At 42.7% G+C, this 20,748-nt stretch overlaps 1 protein-coding gene across 5 annotated transcripts in view; it reads right to left on the bottom strand.

Moving 5' to 3' along the window:
- CIC (capicua transcriptional repressor) overlaps positions 1-20,748 on the bottom strand; it is a 2,254,744-nt gene that overhangs the window by 720,351 nt on the left and 1,513,645 nt on the right. For all 5 annotated transcript variants that reach the window (XM_069640957.1, XM_069640955.1, XM_069640959.1 and 2 more), the window contains exon 16: positions 8,203-8,837. In XM_069640957.1, the coding sequence (XP_069497058.1) occupies positions 8,203-8,837 (635 nt within the window). The remainder of the gene's footprint in view (positions 1-8,202; positions 8,838-20,748) is intronic.

Below are 20,748 nucleotides of genomic sequence, written 5' to 3'. Positions count from 1 at the left end.
GGGGAAGTTATACAGCCCGCATAAACTGTGGTGGTTGCTGAAATGGCAGCGATAAGTAGAAACATGGGGGGTAGGGCGGATTTCCTGTTTGTGGGGACCTTGAATGCGAAGGGCGTAAATTCCCCAACTAAGTGCTCACAGGTCGCAAAACAGTTTAAGAGATCCGGAATCAATGTGATGATGCTGCAGGAGGTGAGGATGTTGGAGGGGGAAGAGATGCACATCCCCTCTGGGTTGATTGGGGGAACATACTGGGCATCTGGGGCAGTGAAAAAAAGGGTGGGTTGGAATTTTATTACACAAGAGGTTGAAGTTGAACAATGTATGTGTATGGGGGAGGGGAGTGGGAGAGCTTTACTTGTACGAGGCACCAGGGGTGGTCCCTGGTTGTTCTTCGCGACGGTATACTCCATCAACCAAGGGCAGAAAGCTTTTCTTGCTGAGAATATGGCCCAATTGATTAGGGAAGCGTGGGCACCTGTGGTACTGGGGGTGGGGGCGTGGGCTTGGATATGTTGGCAGACCCTATGCATTCTACGAGGGAGTTGCATTGGGGTTTCAGAAGACCAGACGGCGGGAGCAGAGAGCGCGAGTCTCCAAGAATATTTGGATAGGTACGGATTGCAGGATGTGTGGAGCAGCTCCATCCTCACGACTTGTGGTTTACATTCTTCTCTCCCCCCACAAGGTACCTATATACGTATAGATTATATTTGTGTAGGGAAGGGAAATGGTGGGCAGAGTAGAGGCCTGCAATTTGTTCACCATTTGCTGGTCTGACCATGATATGGTCTACATCGAGTTTTCCCTTATGGGTTTGCAGTGCCGGGATTCGTTATGGAAATGTAACGATTATCTATGGAAGGACGCAAAGTTTTGCAAGGAACTGAAGGAGGCTATTGATGAATAGTTCGATATTAACGATACAAGGAGGTGGATTAGTGCACTGTTTGGGAGGCGGCCAAGGCCACCTGGCGCGGATTGTTGATTTGGGAGGGAGCAAATAAAAAAAGTGACAGGAATCTTCTTGAGGTTAGGCTGAAGAGGAATATTGACTCCCTGGAGCAGAGCATACAGGTCAGCGTTGACGGAAGGGAGAGGTTAATACAAGGAGGTAAGGAGCAAAAGGAACAAATTGAAAAGCCTTCAGCTGGGTAAGGTTGTGCGACAACTGCAATTCTTGAGGCAGAAGTACTATGAAAAGGGGGATAGGGTGGATGGGCTCCTGGCGAAGTAGATACATCCTGGGAGGGGATAGAGGAGTGCTTTGCTACCATTTATGAAGCACTGTATGGCTCTGAGATGCGGGTTGACGGGGGACCGGTACAATCAGATTTGCAGGACACAGCTCTTCCTAGGTTAAGTGTGGACGAGGCAGTAGCGATAGATGCTCCTTTTAGGCATGAGGGGGTCCATCTTTCGATTCAGAGGATGCAGACCGGGAAAGCTCCCGGGGGTGACGGATTTACACCTGGGTTTTAAACGTTCTTTGCGGGTTGTCTCTCCCCATATTTAGTTAAATTGCTTAATCACATTATAGTGACCGGTAGGACTCCAGTGTCCTATTGTCAGGCCTTGATATCAGTGATTCCTAAGGGGTGAAGGGATTCTAGCTCATGTGGATCCTATAGGCCTATATCCCTGCACAACACGGATGCACAGAGTTTTACTAGGCTGTTAGCCTCTAGACTAGAGGATGTGATGTCTCCTCTGGTCCACCCAGATCAGGCGGGTTACATCAAGGCGACACAGGGGGCAGACACCTTGCGGAAGACTCTGCATTTGATGGACATGGCTCATGGGAGGAGAGGTAACCCAACTCTCCTGTCCTTAGATGTAGAGAAGGCCTTTGATGGGGACCTTCCAGTATGCGGTTCTGGGGAAGGATGGGTTAGGGGAAAATATTCTAATTTGTATTCAGCGCTGTATTCAGACTTGTCTGCTAAAGTGGCCGATACTCCAGGGCTTTTTTGTTACATAGAGGGACTAGACGGGGGTGTCCGGTCCGCTCATGCACTTATGGTTTGCTTTATCGATGGAGCCATTGGCCGAGAGGCTCCAGGATACCCCTCAGGGGGAATGGATTTGGGTCGGTGACTGAATTTAAGCTAGGGTTATACGCTGATGTACTGCTTCACGCGCAGAAACCGCATACCTCCATGCCGGTAGCAATGCAGGTAATACGGCAGTATGGAGAACTTTGGTGCTGTGAGTATTTTGTTTGTGGCATTTGAGGTGCTGGTCACACATATGTGTGTGGGATGCCTACGTTGACTTGCATTGTTCTGTACCATTTACAGGTTGAGTAGAACCCTCTCATCCTGGTGCTAAATTGGGTATAATGTATTGACTGTAAACATTGTTATTACACATTTTGGCAGCTAAGCAGCATATCATTTTATAATTAAGCAAATTTTTTTAAATTTAATCACCCTGATGGCAAAACTTGGCCTCAACGTCAAAACCGGTTGGTGATGGTGCTGCAAATTGAGTCATCATGATGGATCTGAAAGAACTTTTCAAGGTGGTGATGACGCTGCTGTGAATTGTGCCTCCTAAAATAGGCCCCCCCTAACTGAACAAATCTGATGTATTTACAGAATTAGCCATAAACTGAAAGCTCTTGGTAGATTTAGGTTACTGGTTTTTTTTATATAAATTAGGACTCTGCATATGAAATTAAATAGATGTTTGTATAATTTGTACCCATATGTGGAAATGTCTTACATTTATTTGTGCATATGCACTTAAGTTTTTTATGTTTCACAAATGTTGTCCTTGTGTATAGTCTGTTAAAGTTGCCTCCATCCACACTTTAGTTCATATAGTTTTATGAACCTTTTATTTTGCTACTTGGTTTAATATGCTCTGAGGTTTGCTTAAATTATTAAATACATATGTGAAATGCAACGATGTGAATTTTTCCAATGAAGAAAATGTTCAGCATATGTGCTTTGATTTCCGGTTTCCAGATGAGTTAAGGGAAAGTTGCCTTTCTGTATAGGGCAACCTCTCATAATAGTCATTGCTCAACAGTGACCTTAAGAAAATGATGTCCTGTAACTGCAGCCCAGGTCGAGAAGGGCAGATATTGATGGATAATGCAAGTTAACTTACAGAAGAGCTCAGCCTAAGTCGAATCCAGTCTCTCACATAATTATAATCAACATCATAAAGGTTCCAGCAGACATCAAGGACTTCCAGGTATTCTATTTGAAGGCATTGCTCCCAATAGGAGTCACAGTTCAAAGCCCACCACCATTAAAGAGTGCCTGTAATTCCTTCCAGCTTTCATGTCTATATGACCTAGCCGTTCATGGCCTAATGAGTAAGAAAGTTTGCTCTGCTGTACCCATGTACACTGATTTAACACACTTACACTAACAAGGACATCCACCCAGGAGTTGTCGAAGGCATCAAAGGTTGGCCACCCCTGAGCCCAAGACAAACTTGCATCTCTATTACATTCCGCATGAAACAGGATGGGCAGACACTGTCTGTATACAGAAGGAGTGCCATCTGATCCATCCCTCTTTACTTACCTGGTTTGTCTCCATCTACATTTGCCTTTTAAATAGAATATTCGTGACTTGGCAGTCTTGGCATTGGACTGGGCAGTCATAGAATTACTATTCTGGAGTTTGTTTTGTGGAAGAATTTAAACATACTCCCAGGCAATATAAGCCGACATTTCTCTGAAACTGGCCTCAAGAAAATATTCCATTCCACTTCAGAAGGCATCATACCAATTTGTGCAATCCAGATTGACTTTGGCTGGACAACATGCACCATAGCTGTCACAAATGCTACTCTTCCTGTAACCTGCTCCACCTCAATTTTGCCCCCCCCCTTCCCGTTTGTGCGAAGTGTACTCTGTTTCGCATCTTCAGCTCTCTTTACTCTGCAGACAACATTGTGGATGTCCCAAAACGGGGCGCATAAAATAAGTTCTAGACAAATTGTTCTGACACCTCTACTGTGGTGACTTGGCGCAGAATAAAAGTTCTACCGAGACAGAACATGTAGAGCTTAAAATAAGAAACATAGTCCAACAAATGCACTCTATGCATTTCTTTATTTTCTGTGATGCTTATCATTTAGAAAGGAAACCATGTGCAATGTCTCTGGTGAGAACCAATGGTAAAAACTACCCATTCTTAAAATGTTACATTTCATAATTATATTATAAATGATGGAGGAAATGCACATGAAATGGAGCAGTGGCAATACTGCATTCTGTGAAAAGCGTCATGTGTCTTTTTAAGTGTATTTTCTGAGCTGGCAGATGTTAAAACATGTCCATTGCTTCATCCCTAAATTAACTTGCATGTAGCCCTCTGCTCACCCTCCTGCAATAAACAGGACACATTACTTTGTCACCCTCTACTGTTGTGCTGATGGGAAAAAATGAATTTATTGGAAAATGCTCATCAACAGACAGCTCATCAACAGCCCAAATCCACAGGAGTACTATAAATACACAAACTCTGCAGAACATTTACACAAAAACAGAAACCCACCAGGCTGCAATAACACCCCAAACCCCTCAGAAAAACTATGCAACGACTTGGCAGACCACTTAAAAAAAAAAAAACAATGACATCCGACAAACCATACAAAAGAGACCAACCAACCATAACATACAACCTAACGAACCTAACAGGGAACTACAGCACAAACTCCAAAGCTTTCCTGAAATATCAGCAGAGGCATTCGCAAAGCTGGTAAAATGAAGCAAGAAAGCTGGATCACCCATGCACCCATGTCCCCCAGACATCTACAAACCAATCCTCGCGCAAGGAACGCCAGCAGAACACTACAGAAACCTTCTAAATCTATCACTAGCAACAGGGACTGTACCAAGGATCTTCAAATTAGCATATTTCAAGCCACTCATGAAAAACACAAGTGGCGAAGTAGAAGACCTCTCCAACTACAGGCCGATCTCTAACATCCCCTACCCGGCAAAACATCTAGAAACCTACGTTTATAAACTAACCCAAAACACATAGAAAAACACCACCTGCTAGACCAAGCTCAAGTTGGTTTCAGACCAGCAAGAGGAATGGAAACAGCACTATTATCCATCTGGGACGACCTCAAAACTAATGCAGACTCAAACACTACCTCAGCCCTTATTCTGCTCGACCTCTCTGCAGCCTTTGACAAAGTGAACCACAACACCCTGCCCAAAAGACTAGAAGACATAGGAATAACAGACACAGCTCTACTCTGGACCAAATCATTCCTAGCAGAAAGAACAGAAAGCGTATGGATTAAACCATTCAAATCCACCCCACGAGTTGACTGTGGAGTGCCACAAGGATCCTCACTATCTCCACTATATTTCAACATCTATCAGACTCCGGTCATCAGAATCTTCAAAAGACACAACATTACATGCTACAACTACGCAGATGATACTCAACTCATCTACAAAATCAAAGACACTGATGCCGAGCATTCAACCCTAACTGACTGTCTAAAAGAAGTCTTCATTTGGATGAATGCCAGCAACCTGAAAATCAACCCAGGAAATACAGAAATCCTTATCGTAACCAAAGACCAAGAGAACGAAACCACTATCCCGTGGCCTACGGAAATGGGAAACACACCAACACCATCTAAGGGAGTAAAAAATCTGGGAGTCCTAATGGACAACACCCTAACCTTAGAACCACAAATAAATGCAACAGTGAAGACATTTTTTTCCTCCTCCACACGGCAAGAATAATTCTACCTTTCCTCTCCTTCACACACAAAACACTCACTATCGTCGCCCTAATCATGTCAATAATCGACTATGCAAACAGCCTCTACCTCGGAATACCAGAAAACCTCCTGAAGAAACTGCAATGGATCCAAAATGCAGCAGCAAGACTAGTCCTCAAACTATCCAGAAGAGACCACATCACTCCAGCCCTAAAAACACTACACTGGCTCCCAGTTAAACATTGTATCACCTTCAAAACAATGTGCATAATGCACAGGGCAATCAGTGGAGAAGGAGCAGAATTCCTACACAAGAAAATAATCTACAAACCAACAAGACCCCCCCGATCAAGCAACGAAGTCCGCCTGGATATCAAACCAAACCTTAAGGAAAAACTTGGAGGCACCTCCTTCTACCACTTAGCCGCAAAAACTTGGAACAACATCCCAAAAGAATTAAGAAACACTGAAGATCACCTAAAATCAGGAAATCACTAAAAACCTGGCTCTTCAACACCACTGATTCAAACTGAAAACCAAAACGGAGAAAAGGACGACTAAATTGTAAAGGACACGGACAGCCCCAGAAATGACGGGGAAGCTCCCACGACACCTGGACGGGTGACATCGGATAGACTGGAACTCAGACGACATGCACAGAGACCGAACCAACTACTCCACCCGCCCCTTAATTACCACCAGGTACCACAGTGTTGTAGAATTGCCGAGATATTGGCAATTACCACACAACCTGACTCGTTGACATTGGCAGGTGCACTGGCCACACGAGTATGAACGGAGGACAGGTGGGCTATGAGTGAGCCTGATAGAGGTGGGGACCAGAGGAGTAAGGAACCTTGAATGCCACAGGGACCCAGATCAGGACAGGCGCATCAGGGGAGACTACACAAGCGCAGCGCCTCAATTCAGGATAGAGATGCCAACTAACCAACTCCACAACAATTTCCCCTCTGCATACACCTCTCACATTCCAAACCGACACAACCAAAACCTACAGCACAACAAACCGCACAAACTTCACTACATTGCAACAACAAAACAAAAAAAGGCAGACTCGCACAACAGTACACGACAACTACTGGCCGCAATCACCCCAGGCCCAGCCAACGGACCCACCGGACTGAGGCCGCCAACAGCACATCACTGCTATCTTGCACTTTTCCTGCTTCCTCCCACTAACTCAACCTCCCCTTCTCTTTCAGAGCCGCCAGAGCGCCAGGGACCACTCCGGTGGTGATAATGTTAAAGGACATTTGTACCGTGCACTAACATTAACAATGTAGGTGTGGACCGACTTCCATTTGCCTCTAGTACTTTCAAGGAGTCCATTTGTTGTTTTGCGAGCAGAGAAAATGGCTGGGTTTCATGGTTCAGACTTTTATTATGGTGGCTTTAATGATGGGATCTCTAGTTGTGTGGTAAACGGTTCCTTTTTTTCCAGCACATTATCAGTTTTAGGGGAGGTTGGGAAACATTTGCACCAGTTCCCTTCTCATAATGGTATCCAAACATGCAATTCCTTGGTGATTGTGATGGTTAGAGTAGGTCAACGGTGGATATTAATGTGTTTTCGAAGTCTTCTGTGATAGGGCCCTTTGAATTTAACCAGGCTTATTTAATGGAGCTGAACCAGCTGTTGATGGGGAGAGGGAGATTAGATAAGGTTGTGACAGAGGTTAATGGGAATAGGACTATGTGGTTGGGAATAGTATTAAGTGGATGGTGCACTCAAAGTCGTCTATTCTGCTTTTCAGGATGATGTCATCTAGTGTGCTCTTCGTTGGTAGGTTCTCTGGAGAGGGTTCAAGACATTGCAGAAGTTGGATCTTCTTGAAAAGGGGAGTTGCTGCCTTTCAATTACAAGTTCAAGCCCCCAAGAAGGGTTCAGAGATCAAAAAAGAGTTGGATGAGGAGGAAGGGAATTTGTCCAGGAAGTCCTATGAGTGGTCCGAGGCAGTATCAACCAACAGGATTTGATCAAGCGAAGATTGTGCAAAAAGGGGAATGGTTGATGCTTAACTGTAGTGTGACCAAGTCTCATGGCTAGTGATTGTATGGTTATGGGTCTGTATTTTCCATTTTGGCACAACACTGATTATCTGGAAGAGACTGTGTTGGTGAAATGCTGGGAGAGGGAAATGTCAGGGATTGTTTTTGTGATCAAGTGTAGGTTGAGGCTGTAATCTTGGATGCGTCATTGGACAGTTGCATGAGGAAGGCTTACACTTAAGTGACCACATGCAGCCTACGTTTATGAGGGCTGTAAATGTGAAAGAGCAGGTGTGTGGGTAGCATGGGGCAGGGCGAGTTGTTTTCTCAGCAGGAATTTGGTTGCTTGTTTTTGCCTGGTATATATAATGAGAAAGCAATAGGGCTAGCAGTAAGGTTGAAAAAATGGCCAGTGACAAAACCATTACATAAGCGAGGACAAGATGTTTCAAACAGTGCTTTGTATTTAGAAGAACTTACTGTAGGCTCTTTTTTGACAGGTGCATCAAGTAAGCTCGATGTGCAGGTTGGTGGAGACAACGCAGTGTCTTGCTGAACCTGATCTTCAGGTGTTGAAGACCCAGTGCCTTTCTGAGCAGGGTCGCAATGAATATGCATGTCCGCGGGTGGACTGCATTTAGCTGCAGTCTGCTGTGGAGATGAGGAAACCACCTCCCAGGAGCCTCTGTCATCTGCTCCTTGACCTACAGCATCTGCCTTCTGCCAAGAATCTCGCTGTGGCCGGTCAGAGAACAATCCTTTCGGTTTCACCAACCCCATCGTTTCACAAGCTGGCAATTCACCCAAAAATAAGTTTGCTGCTTGAGGAGAATCTTGTCCGGAGTCCTGAGCGTTTCGGTCTCCAGAAACAGAGCCACCTCTTCCAAGGTTTACTGTTCGCCCATCCTCATCAGTCAAGTTTTTTCCCACTATGTCAGTATTTTCTTGTCGATTGGGAATTGACAGGGGTCTTGGCAGGCTTCGCCCCTGGATGGGAGATGGGACAGATTCATATGATCCAACTGGAATGCTTGCAATGGTAGCTTTCACTTTCTGGGGGGGCTTTGGCAGGCTTCTCTGAGTCTTTGAATTCACCAGGCTAAATGACATAGAACCTACAAAGGAATAAGAAACAGCAAAAGTTACTCAGCAAAGTGATTACTATACCCCTAGTCCATAGTCCCCTTTCACCAAATGAACAGGCTAGTGGGCCTGCGGGAGACAGGAATGGAGTGCGCTCTGTACAACTTTCAAAGAATCACTGCATCACTTCAAGACCATGTGTTACTCAAACACGCCCTGACTTTACCCAGTCACACAATCCTATAGAGTCATTTTTAAGGCTGTAGTTGCAAAGTAACTATTATGAGAGATTGACAGAGATTGAGGGAGATGTAAGGTAAGGTAACTATGAACTAGGAGTGGAGTAGTCACTATAGAGACCAATTTACACTTACACCCATTTCCTGTTCCCTTTCACCCATAAAAACAGGAGATAACCCAAGAAGGAGTGAGTGAGTGAGGAAGCAGTATCAAAATTAAGCATCTGCACTGGAGCGTATATCTAGGGAAAGGTGCTGACCAAAAGCTTGTAACAGTTGATATTTTCTCACTTAGCAATAACAGCAGAGCTTGGTGCTGAAACGTCACTGAAATTGCCTGGGTCCTGATCAAGGGTGTCCAATTACCTGTGTGAGAGTGAGCTGGCATTCCAGGATTAGAATCAACAAGTCACAAAAATGATGCAGAATTTACTAGAGGACTTTCTTCTACGAAGAACATTAGAGCCTGCTGCATATTACACTACAAAGTCCCCATTAAGAAACGATTTGGAAAAAGGTATGGCGATGGGGTTCATTTAAATAGAAAAAATGCATTGCACCTAAGGAAGGAACAAGAAAGTATAAAACATGGAATACAGTAAGTGGACTATTAGTGCAGAGAAATGGATTTCATGGATTTGAGTGGAACCAAATAACTGTCTTGACGGTAACCAAATGCCAATGGTGGACATGGGCTTGAACGTGGGCCCAATTATGCAAAATAAAATTAATATTTCAGTCAGATAAAAAGAAATGACACTAATGTAGAATGTGTTTTACGCAACTCCTTAGAATTGTATTGAGGCATGAGAAATAGTGTTCATCCGAGTTCCCGAAGGGTCATATGGCAGTCTGATTCTCAGATGTTTACTTATATACTAGAGCTTGCATGTCCAGTAAACAGAAGAACTGTGTATTGAGGGATGGAGAGGATATATTACTCTTTCGAACGTACAATGTAAAAAAAACTGTGCAATTTTCTGCAATTTTGTATATGCATGGAAGTTTTCTCGACAGCCTGTAGGATGGTCATGTGCTCTTAAGACCAAGGTGGCCTAGGTAGGGATCTTCAGATACCAAGCAGCAAAGATAATGGAAAGGGGAGTTGGAGGACACTGCACCCATACTGAGCCAGTTTCTCTACATATGGAAGAGAAAATCGTACCCTTCCAGTTAAGACAAACAATGGTAATTGGACCATTATGGAACGGCATGGATGTATTTGTTTTATTTTGAGCACCAATGACCGAGGAAAAATGGAGCATACAGCAGTACAAGAAGTACAAAGATCAATGTAAACCATAAAACCAAGTGGTAGAACAACATCCGTGTTCCATTGGATTCACGGTGGGTAAAGCAAGTGCACGATGGAAGAGAGAAAGAAGGGGAAAAACACATGTATTATGAGAACACACGAGAGAATCTTAACACATGACACTACAGCAAGAACAGCATGTCAAGAACATCACTCAATAAAAACAATTATAAAATCTTCGTCCTGTAACCATATCAGCCATACATCCAGGAAGAGCCCCCCAAATCTCACTCAACTCCCATTTGTGCTTGAAAATGTTTTTTTTCATATGTGGACAAATTTAGCAATTCCTCTACCAAACCATCAATACGGGAATTGGAGGATTTCCATGCATGCAGGATCATTCTTACAAAAATGCAATCATGCAAAAGCCAGATCTTGTTTGCAAAGGACAGATCAGATTGACGTCATCAGGGATCAAAAGGGAAGCCCTTCTAGAACTGGCGCAGCCCATTACCAGGCCCAGTCTTTCACAGATTCCTTCCCAAAAGTCTCTAGTCTTGTTGCAATACCAGAGGCGGTGGCCCAGCGTCCCCTTTGCCTGCCTACTTTTCCAACATTGGTCACTCTCTAAAAGGCGTCTTTTAAACATTTGTTCTGGAGACCGATATGTCCTGAAGATTAGTTTAGTCTGAGAGGCCCTCGGACCCCAATCCATGTTTGTCAGGCGAACATTGCTACAGCATCTAAGCTAGCAGCCAGTGCCGATCATTTCACCCAATTCCCTGGCCCAGATATGTGTACGCTCTGTATCCCCTTTGTGAGTGAAGACACTGTATAAGGTGGCGGCCGAATGGGTGTTGTGAGAAGAGTTCCAGTAGTGAATAGGCAGCCCTCTGCATGGGTTCTGGCGGTACGCAAACAAGCATTGCAGCAATGACCCCTCTCAGTTGTCTGTATTCCACATAAGTGCTGTTTCGCAAGTCAAACTCTCTACACAATTGCGCAAAGGGAATCCATTCACCTTCATTAAAAAGATCTTTGATGTACCATATCCCTCCCAGATACCAGGATGGCCTAAAAGAGACACTCCCCTCTACAGTCAACACTTGATTCAGCCAAACAGACGCATCAAGGAATATAAATGGGTCGCCGTTCAGACATCGTGATATGTTACACCAGCACTCATTCAAGAAAACAGTAAGAGGATACTTTGCCCGAGGGCCCCTTGTAGTCGTGGTTAACAAAGTCCTCGGATACACGGCTCGACTCGAATTCAACCCATAAGTCTGCATCAGTACACATCACGTGGCATAAATGCCTCACAGTGAAACTGAGGTGTTAATCGAAAGATTGTGGCAAATTCAAGCAACCCAGGTTCAATGGGAGCTGCATCTTCCACAGGGCAAGCCCCAGTGGCTTGCCATTCCACAAGCATTTTTGCATAACAGCGTTTAGCTCCTTGAAAATGCTTTTCAGCGTCTTGGGCAGAAGCTTGGAATGGACATTGCTTTTTATTTTTATAACGCGCCAGTAACCTGCAGGCATCAGGGCGCACACAAACATGAATATACAACCATACAAGATGGGAGTCAGCAGAAAACGACCTATGATCAGAGCATGATCATAAACCTAAACAGGATCTACCTGAACAGTAGGGTTTTTAAATATCTCTGAAAATTATTCATATTTTCGTTTCCATGTGAAGGGTACTTGGCAGAGAGCTCCAGTATTGTGCTGCTAGGCAAGGAAAGGCCCAACCAAGTCCCGTGGCCCTTCTGACCTTGTGCAAGTTAACCAATCCCGTTTTAGTGGAACGCAAAATGCGTTTGGTCTCATGTAGCGAGAAGCCAGTTTTAAGGTAGACCGGAGCCTTACCGTACAGACATATGGGCCAGCACAGCGATTTTAAAGTGAATCCGATTTTGGATCGGTAACCAATGCAATGATTGCCTGGCCACTGTAATTTGCTCACATCGTGGGTGTACAGCATCATTTTTGGGGGTCTGGAGACGATGTAGGGATTTTTTACTTGCCCCAATCAGTAACACATTGCAATAATCAAGGCATGATAGAACTATGGCATGAGCCACTGCTGAGCAATTAGCTTCAGAAATGAAAGGTTTTATATTCTTTAGCAGGTTCAGATGATACTGGCAGTTACGGGATACATAGTTAGTCTGGACTTCCGCACTAAGTGAGGAATCCAGAAAGACATCTAGGTTCTTGACTTTCTCTATCAATGGGATATTGCAATTCTTAATGCCAAAGGATACATACTCCGGCCCTAGTTTTGCTCTGGCCTGGGCACTTCCAAAGAACAATAGTTCCATCTTAGCTCTGTTAAGACAGAGCCAATTCTCAGACATCCACCTTTCAATGATCCGATAGATAGTGTTAAGATTCATTGAGTCAACCTTGGGATTACCGCTGATTTTAAGGACCAACTGGAAAGCATCAGCATAATTTGTTAAGAAAAGCCCCCCCGAGATTCCAAAAGGCTACAAAGAGGCTTAATGTAAAAATGTTAAAGGGTAGGTGAAATACAGGACCCTTGTGGAACACAACAAAGGATAGGGGTCGATACGGAATAGGCATTCTCCCAATGCACGGTTCATTTTCTACCAAACAGAAAAGATTGAATCCAGCTGGCGACTTGTGGTGAAAGTGCAGCAGGCGATTATGATCTCGGTGCCACATTCATCGTGAGGCAGTGGACCTTGCCCCATAGTGAACGTTTTAGACGAGACCATCGGTCTCTGTCAGTTCTATGTTTAGCCAACAGGTACTCAAAGTTGAGCTTTGGCAACATTTCCACCTCTGGACCAATCCAAACCTTTAAGTATCTCATCCTTTCAGGTAAAGTCCAGATGGTCAAACATGAATCCCATGCATGATCCAGTGATTGGATTGTGCTCCAGTTGACCCTATATCCGGAGATTTAAGCGAAGGACCCGATTTCGTCCATTAGGTAGGCGATGCTCAATTCAGGGTCACGAACAATCACCAACACATCATCTATATAGAGCCAGATATTGCCATAGCGCTCCCTACTTCCAAGTCCATGAATATTTTCATCTGCCCGTAATAGTATGGCCAATGGTTCCTTAGCGAAAATAAATAAAGGGCAGAGTGGGAATCCCTGTCTGCTTCCCCGTTTCAGTTGAAAGTATTCCGAAACCAGGCTGTTAGTGAGCACACTGGCGTTGGGGCTCAATACAGCAGTCTAACCCAACGTGTGAATGTCGATCCAATCCAAACTGCCTTCAGGCTTAAAAACAGGTAAGGCTATTCAATTCTATCAAAAGCCTTCACTGCATCAAGGGAGATGGCGACCACAGGATCTTCCAGTTTACTTCCTTGGTCATTAGTCAAAAGTAATCTCATGTTATCCGCCACAGATCTTCCAGTTACAAAACTAACCTGATTTTCATGTACCAATGAAGGTACAACTTTCTCCAATCTCCTTGCCAATATTTTCGCCAGCAGCTTGCAGTCCATATTAAAAAGGCACCTGTAGCTCGTACACTGCGTCAGTGATTTATCTCTCATGGCATGGACGTATTAATAAGGCCAGCACATTATTTGTGCATTCAGTATTTAAAACTTAGGGCATCACATTTTTATGTCCATTCAGCATTTGAACTGTAGTGTACCGATTTATCAGAGTCAGGCTGCTTAAAGTTTTAACCCGATCAAAGACGTGACGTTATGTCACATGACATCAGTGATGTCACGTTAAGGACGCAAAGAAAAGCACAAGCAATGAGCCTCCCATTGTGTGCTCAATATGGCTGCACACGAGAATCACCTGCAGGCAGTATCACATTCATGCTCGGCACATGCAGCGGATGCAAATCAGAAACAATTGTAATTACAGTGAAGCCCTCTAGGTCTCAGAGGGGCTGTGGCCGTCATCCTTTTCGGCCCCGCACTCTTATACATAATTCTTTATTGGGCCGTGTGCGTGTCTGACAACCAAGCACCCACCGCAACTCAGTGACCTAAAAATAAATCCAGGTGTGTGTGCATTTTACCAAGTTAACGAGATGAGAGTGAGAAGGCCCACTCAGTGCATTTTGGACTACTGCTTGGGTGGGATGGCTGGCATAAGTGCACAAGTCCTAAACATGTGTGGGGGGCCGGGTGGCCTAGTAAAGGTGTGGAAAGAAAATCGACACCTCAGGTGGAGAAGCACACTCGGTACTTAAGTTTCAAGTTGACAAGATGCTACATCAGGTAAGTTCTAATGTAAGTAAAAAGGAAGGTATAGGAAAGCATCCACTGGCCCAGACTCTCTCAAGGTCTCATCCACCAACTGACATCTATGGAACATTCAGGCCACTCATCAGCATTCCAACAGCCATTCCATCAGGGTAGGATGCTCACAGGATCAAGGCAGGAAAGACACAAGAGGACATGCAATCTTAAATGACGTCATAAGAAGTGAACCAATTTAAAGTGAATAAGGCAAATTTAATTCAAATAGTTTTGCCTTAAGGAAGAAAACCCACAAGTCAAACAAGCATCTATCTGTCAGAAAATTAATCATCACCAAACTAAAAACATTATTGGATATTTTTGTATAATGTTGCTAGCAAATTATCTGAATAGTCCCTATAAAGTGAAAACGAATATATGATATTTTACAAGCATTAATTACGCTTTAATGTGGTCTTCTGGGGAAGAGTTCAGGCTTCAAACCCGTCGATCTGGGGTGGAATCGTGGTCCCGCACTGAACCATTATTGTTTTCACCTGACCATGCAGCCTCGATTTGTACCCTGGCTAGCATATTGTAGTCAATGGAGGTGAACTGCTCCTACTGAAAATTTCACGAGTGGGAGGGAAGGTGGGATGCCATACACTGCCTATTTGGTTATTTTTGACTCTGCAATTAAATAAAGAAGCTAGTGTTCTCAAATTCAGAGCCGGGATAGAAACATATGAAGCCAGAAATATGTACACATGCAAATATGTCTGATAGGAGTATGAAATAATGATATTGTGCTGTGAAGTGAATATTTGGAATTAAAGGGTGCATGCTTTTATAATTTGGCATCAATGTCATACATCTCTACAGTTATTTTATTTTTAGAGTTTTGAACTGGATTCATTTTCTGAAAGGAAAATGCTTGTTTAGTCTGATGCACTATCCAATCGGAAAGGACATTTGTATGAACTTTGCATCGCTCACTTAAAATATGTTCGCTTCACTGCGAATGTTAATGATCGCCCCCACACCCAACATTTTTTTCTTTAGGAATTGTACCCTGCATCTAATTTAATCTTTATAATTATTGTTTACACGGACGTAACGTGTGTAAGTGTTGTGTGCATGAAAGTTTTGTGTGCCTGTGCGTGTATTTGTCCACTTGCTTCTTTAAAACGTGTATTGAAAGGGCTGAAGTTGGGGGGAGGTGGCGTAAATGCACCTCGTCGGGTCTAGGGTAGTAGAAAGCCTAAATACACCACTGTCAATCTACTACATCTTTAGGCGGCCATGTTCAGTGAACCACAGTATTCTCTCCTATACCATTAATAGTCAAAAAGCAGACTTGGAGGGAAAGCACTGCGCTGAATTGATTTCCTCCTCGCAAGAAACACCCACCAGGTCAAGGTACGCCCCTTCCTTTTTGCAACCACAAATATTTGGAGAGGATTCTCGTATGTAACTGATCCATTTCTGTGTCTAAATGGCACCATTCACAGAGGTCCTTAACACGGTTATCAAATTCATTCTGATAAACAGTATTATGTCAGATGATCTTACAGATCACAATCAAATATTTAAGTCTTTTGTCCACAGTCAACAATGGATGGAACTTAATAGGTTCCACCTGAATGCATTCAAGACATAAATCTTGCCGTTCATGTGCGCCAAGCCCACCACACCGCCGTTTGACTGGTCTCCTTTGATGAGCCCAATTACCTTACCATCACATAGGTACAACATATGGGAATCCCCTTCGACGCAGCATCCATGAGACAGTTAAACTATGTAGTAGCCAAGAACGTATCTCCACAAATGGTGCTTCTACAACAAATTGCACTAGACCTGGACATGTTCCTGTCCCATATCAACTACTGCAATGTGTGACAAAGCCTGAATCCGGGCCTTGTCAAGAGCGGACTGGAACCCACATAGCCTGTAGTGGGCGGCCTACCATTGAGAAATCCAGAGCCAGTACTACTCCATGGGTGGACGGTGGCAGTTGAGAAGGCCCCATATCCTGCCCTATGCCTATATAATATATTAATTGCCAGACTGTTCCAAAACAGTACCGAATTACAACACCCAATGCCTCAAACAGAATGCACACCAGGGTTTTTCTTTCTTATCCAACCCCAGCAGGAAGCACTTGTCAAGTCAAAAAAAATAAATCTGAAAAGAAACACCCTATCAACACTTCACACAGATAACACAACAATGACATACCTCAGAAAGTGGCAACCGGGGAGAGAGATAAAGCAGAGACAGAATCGCAGAGTCTGCACGGTCACAGAGCATGCCATGCACTGCTCTCCAGAGCAGACACACTCTGCAACCGAACCCCTAGAACATCAGAGACGATACTCGAGCATGCAAACTCAGAGGAACCTCACTTACCCTGGTGGAAGCCATTCAAAGTTCCCCTAACATGAACTAGAACTCTGTGAGAACCGAGCTGCCATTGCCAAAAAACAGCAGACCCATGCAGATAAATGGGGTGGGGCTTAGCCTCCAATTTAATACCTCTACAATTTGTAACCCCCACCCTCCCCCCACCCCCACTGGCAGGGAAAGCATGGCAGATTGGCAGAGGCAAGTAATACAATGGCAGGATAAGGGAGGGCATAAAAAGGATAGCAGGAACCAGAAAGGTGTGCGTTGTTTGGATTAAGTTATAGCTGGAGGAGGGGCTGTGAGATTCTGGAGGCGTTTTTGGAGCAGATGAGCTTGTTAGTGAGAGCAAGTAGTACTGTATTGTGGGTGTGTGTGAAAGAGTGGCAAGTGAGCTTAGGAGAGTGAGTGACGGGAATGAATGTGAAGTTTAATACCAATGTATACCTGCCGCACAAGTCATTTTATTTAGCATTTGTAGAAGTTATTATAGTGATTAATACTTTGTACTGTTTCTTATTGACAATACCTGTATACACTAAACCCTGCTTATGAGGTAAAATATTGTAACATCAGTCCAATTACAAACCTCACTGGACTGGACTAATGTTTCACAAATTGATCATGTTTTGTGTTTCATTTGCACGTAATGCATTTGATCAGTTTTGGGCCTGTATAGTCTCTGGGGAATCTTTGGTTATTACCAAAGCCTCATATGATATTTGGAAGGTTGCAGTCGTACGTGATAGCTTTCAGTAGTTAGGGGCATATTGTTTACATGACTGTGACCATGACATCAATCAATGCTCCATATAAGATTTTGAGGTGGGAGCATTTTACTCCCTCTTTTTAAACCTTGAGAGCAAATGTGATTTTAAGAGAGTAAAAATTACTTTTCTACTTTGCAAGAGAGTAAAATGTATGTGACATCCAGCTGACGTGTGCAAAAACTGTATGGCAATCATTACTATGCGGCAGCTTTCTGCATTGTGACAGAATATACCTTTCATTATTTCACTAAAATCTGGTCATTTGATCTCTCCTGTATATATTTAAATGTTGGAAACAAACACCTAGCCAGTTACATAGTAAAGCAAACATGAATTGTGTTGTGTTTTGAGGTTCGATAGCAGAATTGTCTTTTGTTGCTTAGTTAAAAAATTCCTCATTTCCTGGAGCCATTACTACCTAATGGTATGCCAATGTTATGATACAAAAGTGCAGAGAGGCACTCCATGCTACATTCTATATCTAATCTCACAGTCAAATTGTTATTTACATAGCTATTTTGGCAAAGCGCCGTACATAGAACATATTTACCACAATTCTCACCAAACCGAAGTCTGTACTCCTTTATCGACCTCGAAACGATGAAAGGCTGAGTTGGCCTTGCCGGATTACGAACTTGCAACCTACAGATCATGCACAGATCGCAGCAACGAGTGCTCAACCGGCTGTGCTATATTATTGGCTACCATCCTTCAGTGGTCAGTCAACTGAGGTATAATAATCACAGTGCCTAGATATTGGTCGAACCATGTATGAAGCGCTGCATAAAGTTAAATACCTATCTGGATTATCACAGAGCCTGGTTTTGCTGAGTTTCTATTTCAGTTGCAAATGTGACTTTCATTTGTTTGTTTTTTAACAGGGCTTGCACTTCCTGGAGAGTTGGGTTTTGGATGTTTTAATTGTATCCTTGAAGATTTTAGATACTAGAACAGCTGTGATTGGTGTAATGACAATCACTCACCCTTGACCAGACTCTGCTGCCACTGACCATTTAAAGTAATGTACCCCAATGACTGCAAGGTTGAATGGATGTAAACTAGACCGTGCATAGTCATCATTTTACACACTGTTTTTATAATTGGATTGTAAATTAAATTATATGTGTAAACATGATCTGGCTCCGCATGATTATGCACACAGCACAGGAACTCTGAAAAATACAATTGTGCAATACTGGTTTGCTTTCACTGGATAAAAGCATAATTTGTTACAAAATATGAATTCTCAATTGCAACTTAGTTTTCCATCTTATTAATTACACAATCCTAAAATGCTAGGAAAATAAATATGCACTCTGCTTCTGTTTGCTCCATGAGCATCAACACAGCAGAAGCTGAATGAAAATAAACTATTCCTTTTATCACAGTGTGCAGCTTCTTTTTTTGAAAGGCTTCAGAGAAATACATTCTGTTTCACAGACTTTATCCATGGCCAGAAATTACATCCAGGTAGATACAAATCAAAAGAAGTGTTCTGGTTTGTGTCAAGTTACCTGACCTTTGCATTGCCCTCTGTTCTAAACTTGTGTGTAAATGTACACAGGAAAATACTAAAGCTGTTGTATTTACAAGATTCATCAATGTTACGATACTGTATAACTGTTTTCTCATTTTGCACATGTAATTTTCTAAATGAGGAACTATGGTATTTTTTGTAATTAAATGTGTAACTGTATTGATTGTAAATATGCCAAAGGTTTTCAATGTACAACCATATGCACTAACAAAAAATAAAAAAAAGAAGCACAAATGTTTGTGCAATTGAAAAGATTACTAGGTACATGAAGTCTGTTTTGCGATTTGAAATAATATTTAATTGAACCAAATTTAAAAACTTCAAAAAAGAGATGTCTATTGGTGCAATTTTTGATCTGCAAAAGGCAACAATTGGTAGCCTTCATTCTAGAGTTAGGCACTGGGAGCTAATTCCGCTTTAAGCCTCAAGAAAGATCAATTTGTACGCTGTAAGAAACAGATTTGATAGTTTAAGCCGACACGCATTTTGACCTCCCAGGTCTTTTTCAAGGCTTGAATTATGCAGTTCATTTAAGGAACATAATGGCTTGCATGGTTCACTTGTCCAAAAAAAAGTCTGAATTTACAGTCTTGTTTGTGACATTTCCGAGAGGAAATTATTTGGTGACCACATTTGCATTAATGAAAACGGTGTGACAAAGATAAAAATGAAAGCAATTTTTAAAAATGCAATAGGGAGAGAAACGCACACCAGGTAATGGAGAAACACAAACTTATCATTAGTAATGATCCTCAATATACTATATCCATATATTGATCTTTATCCAAGGCTATGTTGTTTGACCATCGTCAAACATCAACTTGGCCTAATGTAGTATTTCACATTTCTTAGGTAAAGACTCAATCTGTCCTGTGTTAATCACGTTCATGACCCTTTTATGCATTTTTCAATTGAAAATATGAAATCATGAACATTCATTATGTATTTATGGTTGTGTAATAAAGGGTCCATTCAACCATAAGCAGGGGTTTTACTGTAATAGAAAAATGTGTCAATAAGAAACAGGAGTAAATGAAGACAAAGTATTAATCACTGTAATAACTTCCATGAATGCTAAATAAAATGACTTGCGTGGCAATGCACAGTATACATTGGTATTAAATTGAATTCAGCTGTGGTAAAGGGCACAGCTACTAACATTCTATGCATATGCAGCATTCATTACTTCTCTTATCAATATTCTGAAACCTGGAGCAGCCCATATTGTGTGTTATGGCCCAACTGTACATAAACTGCAAATTATATTAACACTTATCAAAGTGTTAGATCTTATATCTGCAGCCATGGGGCCCGATAAGAAGAATGACAAAATATATGAAGTAGGGATGAGGACATCAGAGCACTTGTTGCACCCAGGGGAAGCACTGGCAACATATTTAGCATCTCAAATATCGACTGAGAAACACTAAAGCAAAACATCTCTAAACTAGAAAATCTTTCCAAAAAAGAGATTGATAAGTATAGAGGGAGAAGAAAAGAAAAAGAGACATGTATTGCTACCTGTCTGTCCACAGTGCA

The sequence above is a fragment of the Ambystoma mexicanum genome, chromosome 1q, assembly GCF_040938575.1.
Source record: "Ambystoma mexicanum isolate Mex_15411 chromosome 1q, UKY_AmexF1_1, whole genome shotgun sequence".
In the NCBI taxonomy this organism is placed as follows: domain Eukaryota; kingdom Metazoa; phylum Chordata; class Amphibia; order Caudata; family Ambystomatidae; genus Ambystoma; species Ambystoma mexicanum.
Note: the sequence above shows the minus strand (reverse complement) of the source record. Positions and strands in the feature narration are given on the sequence as shown.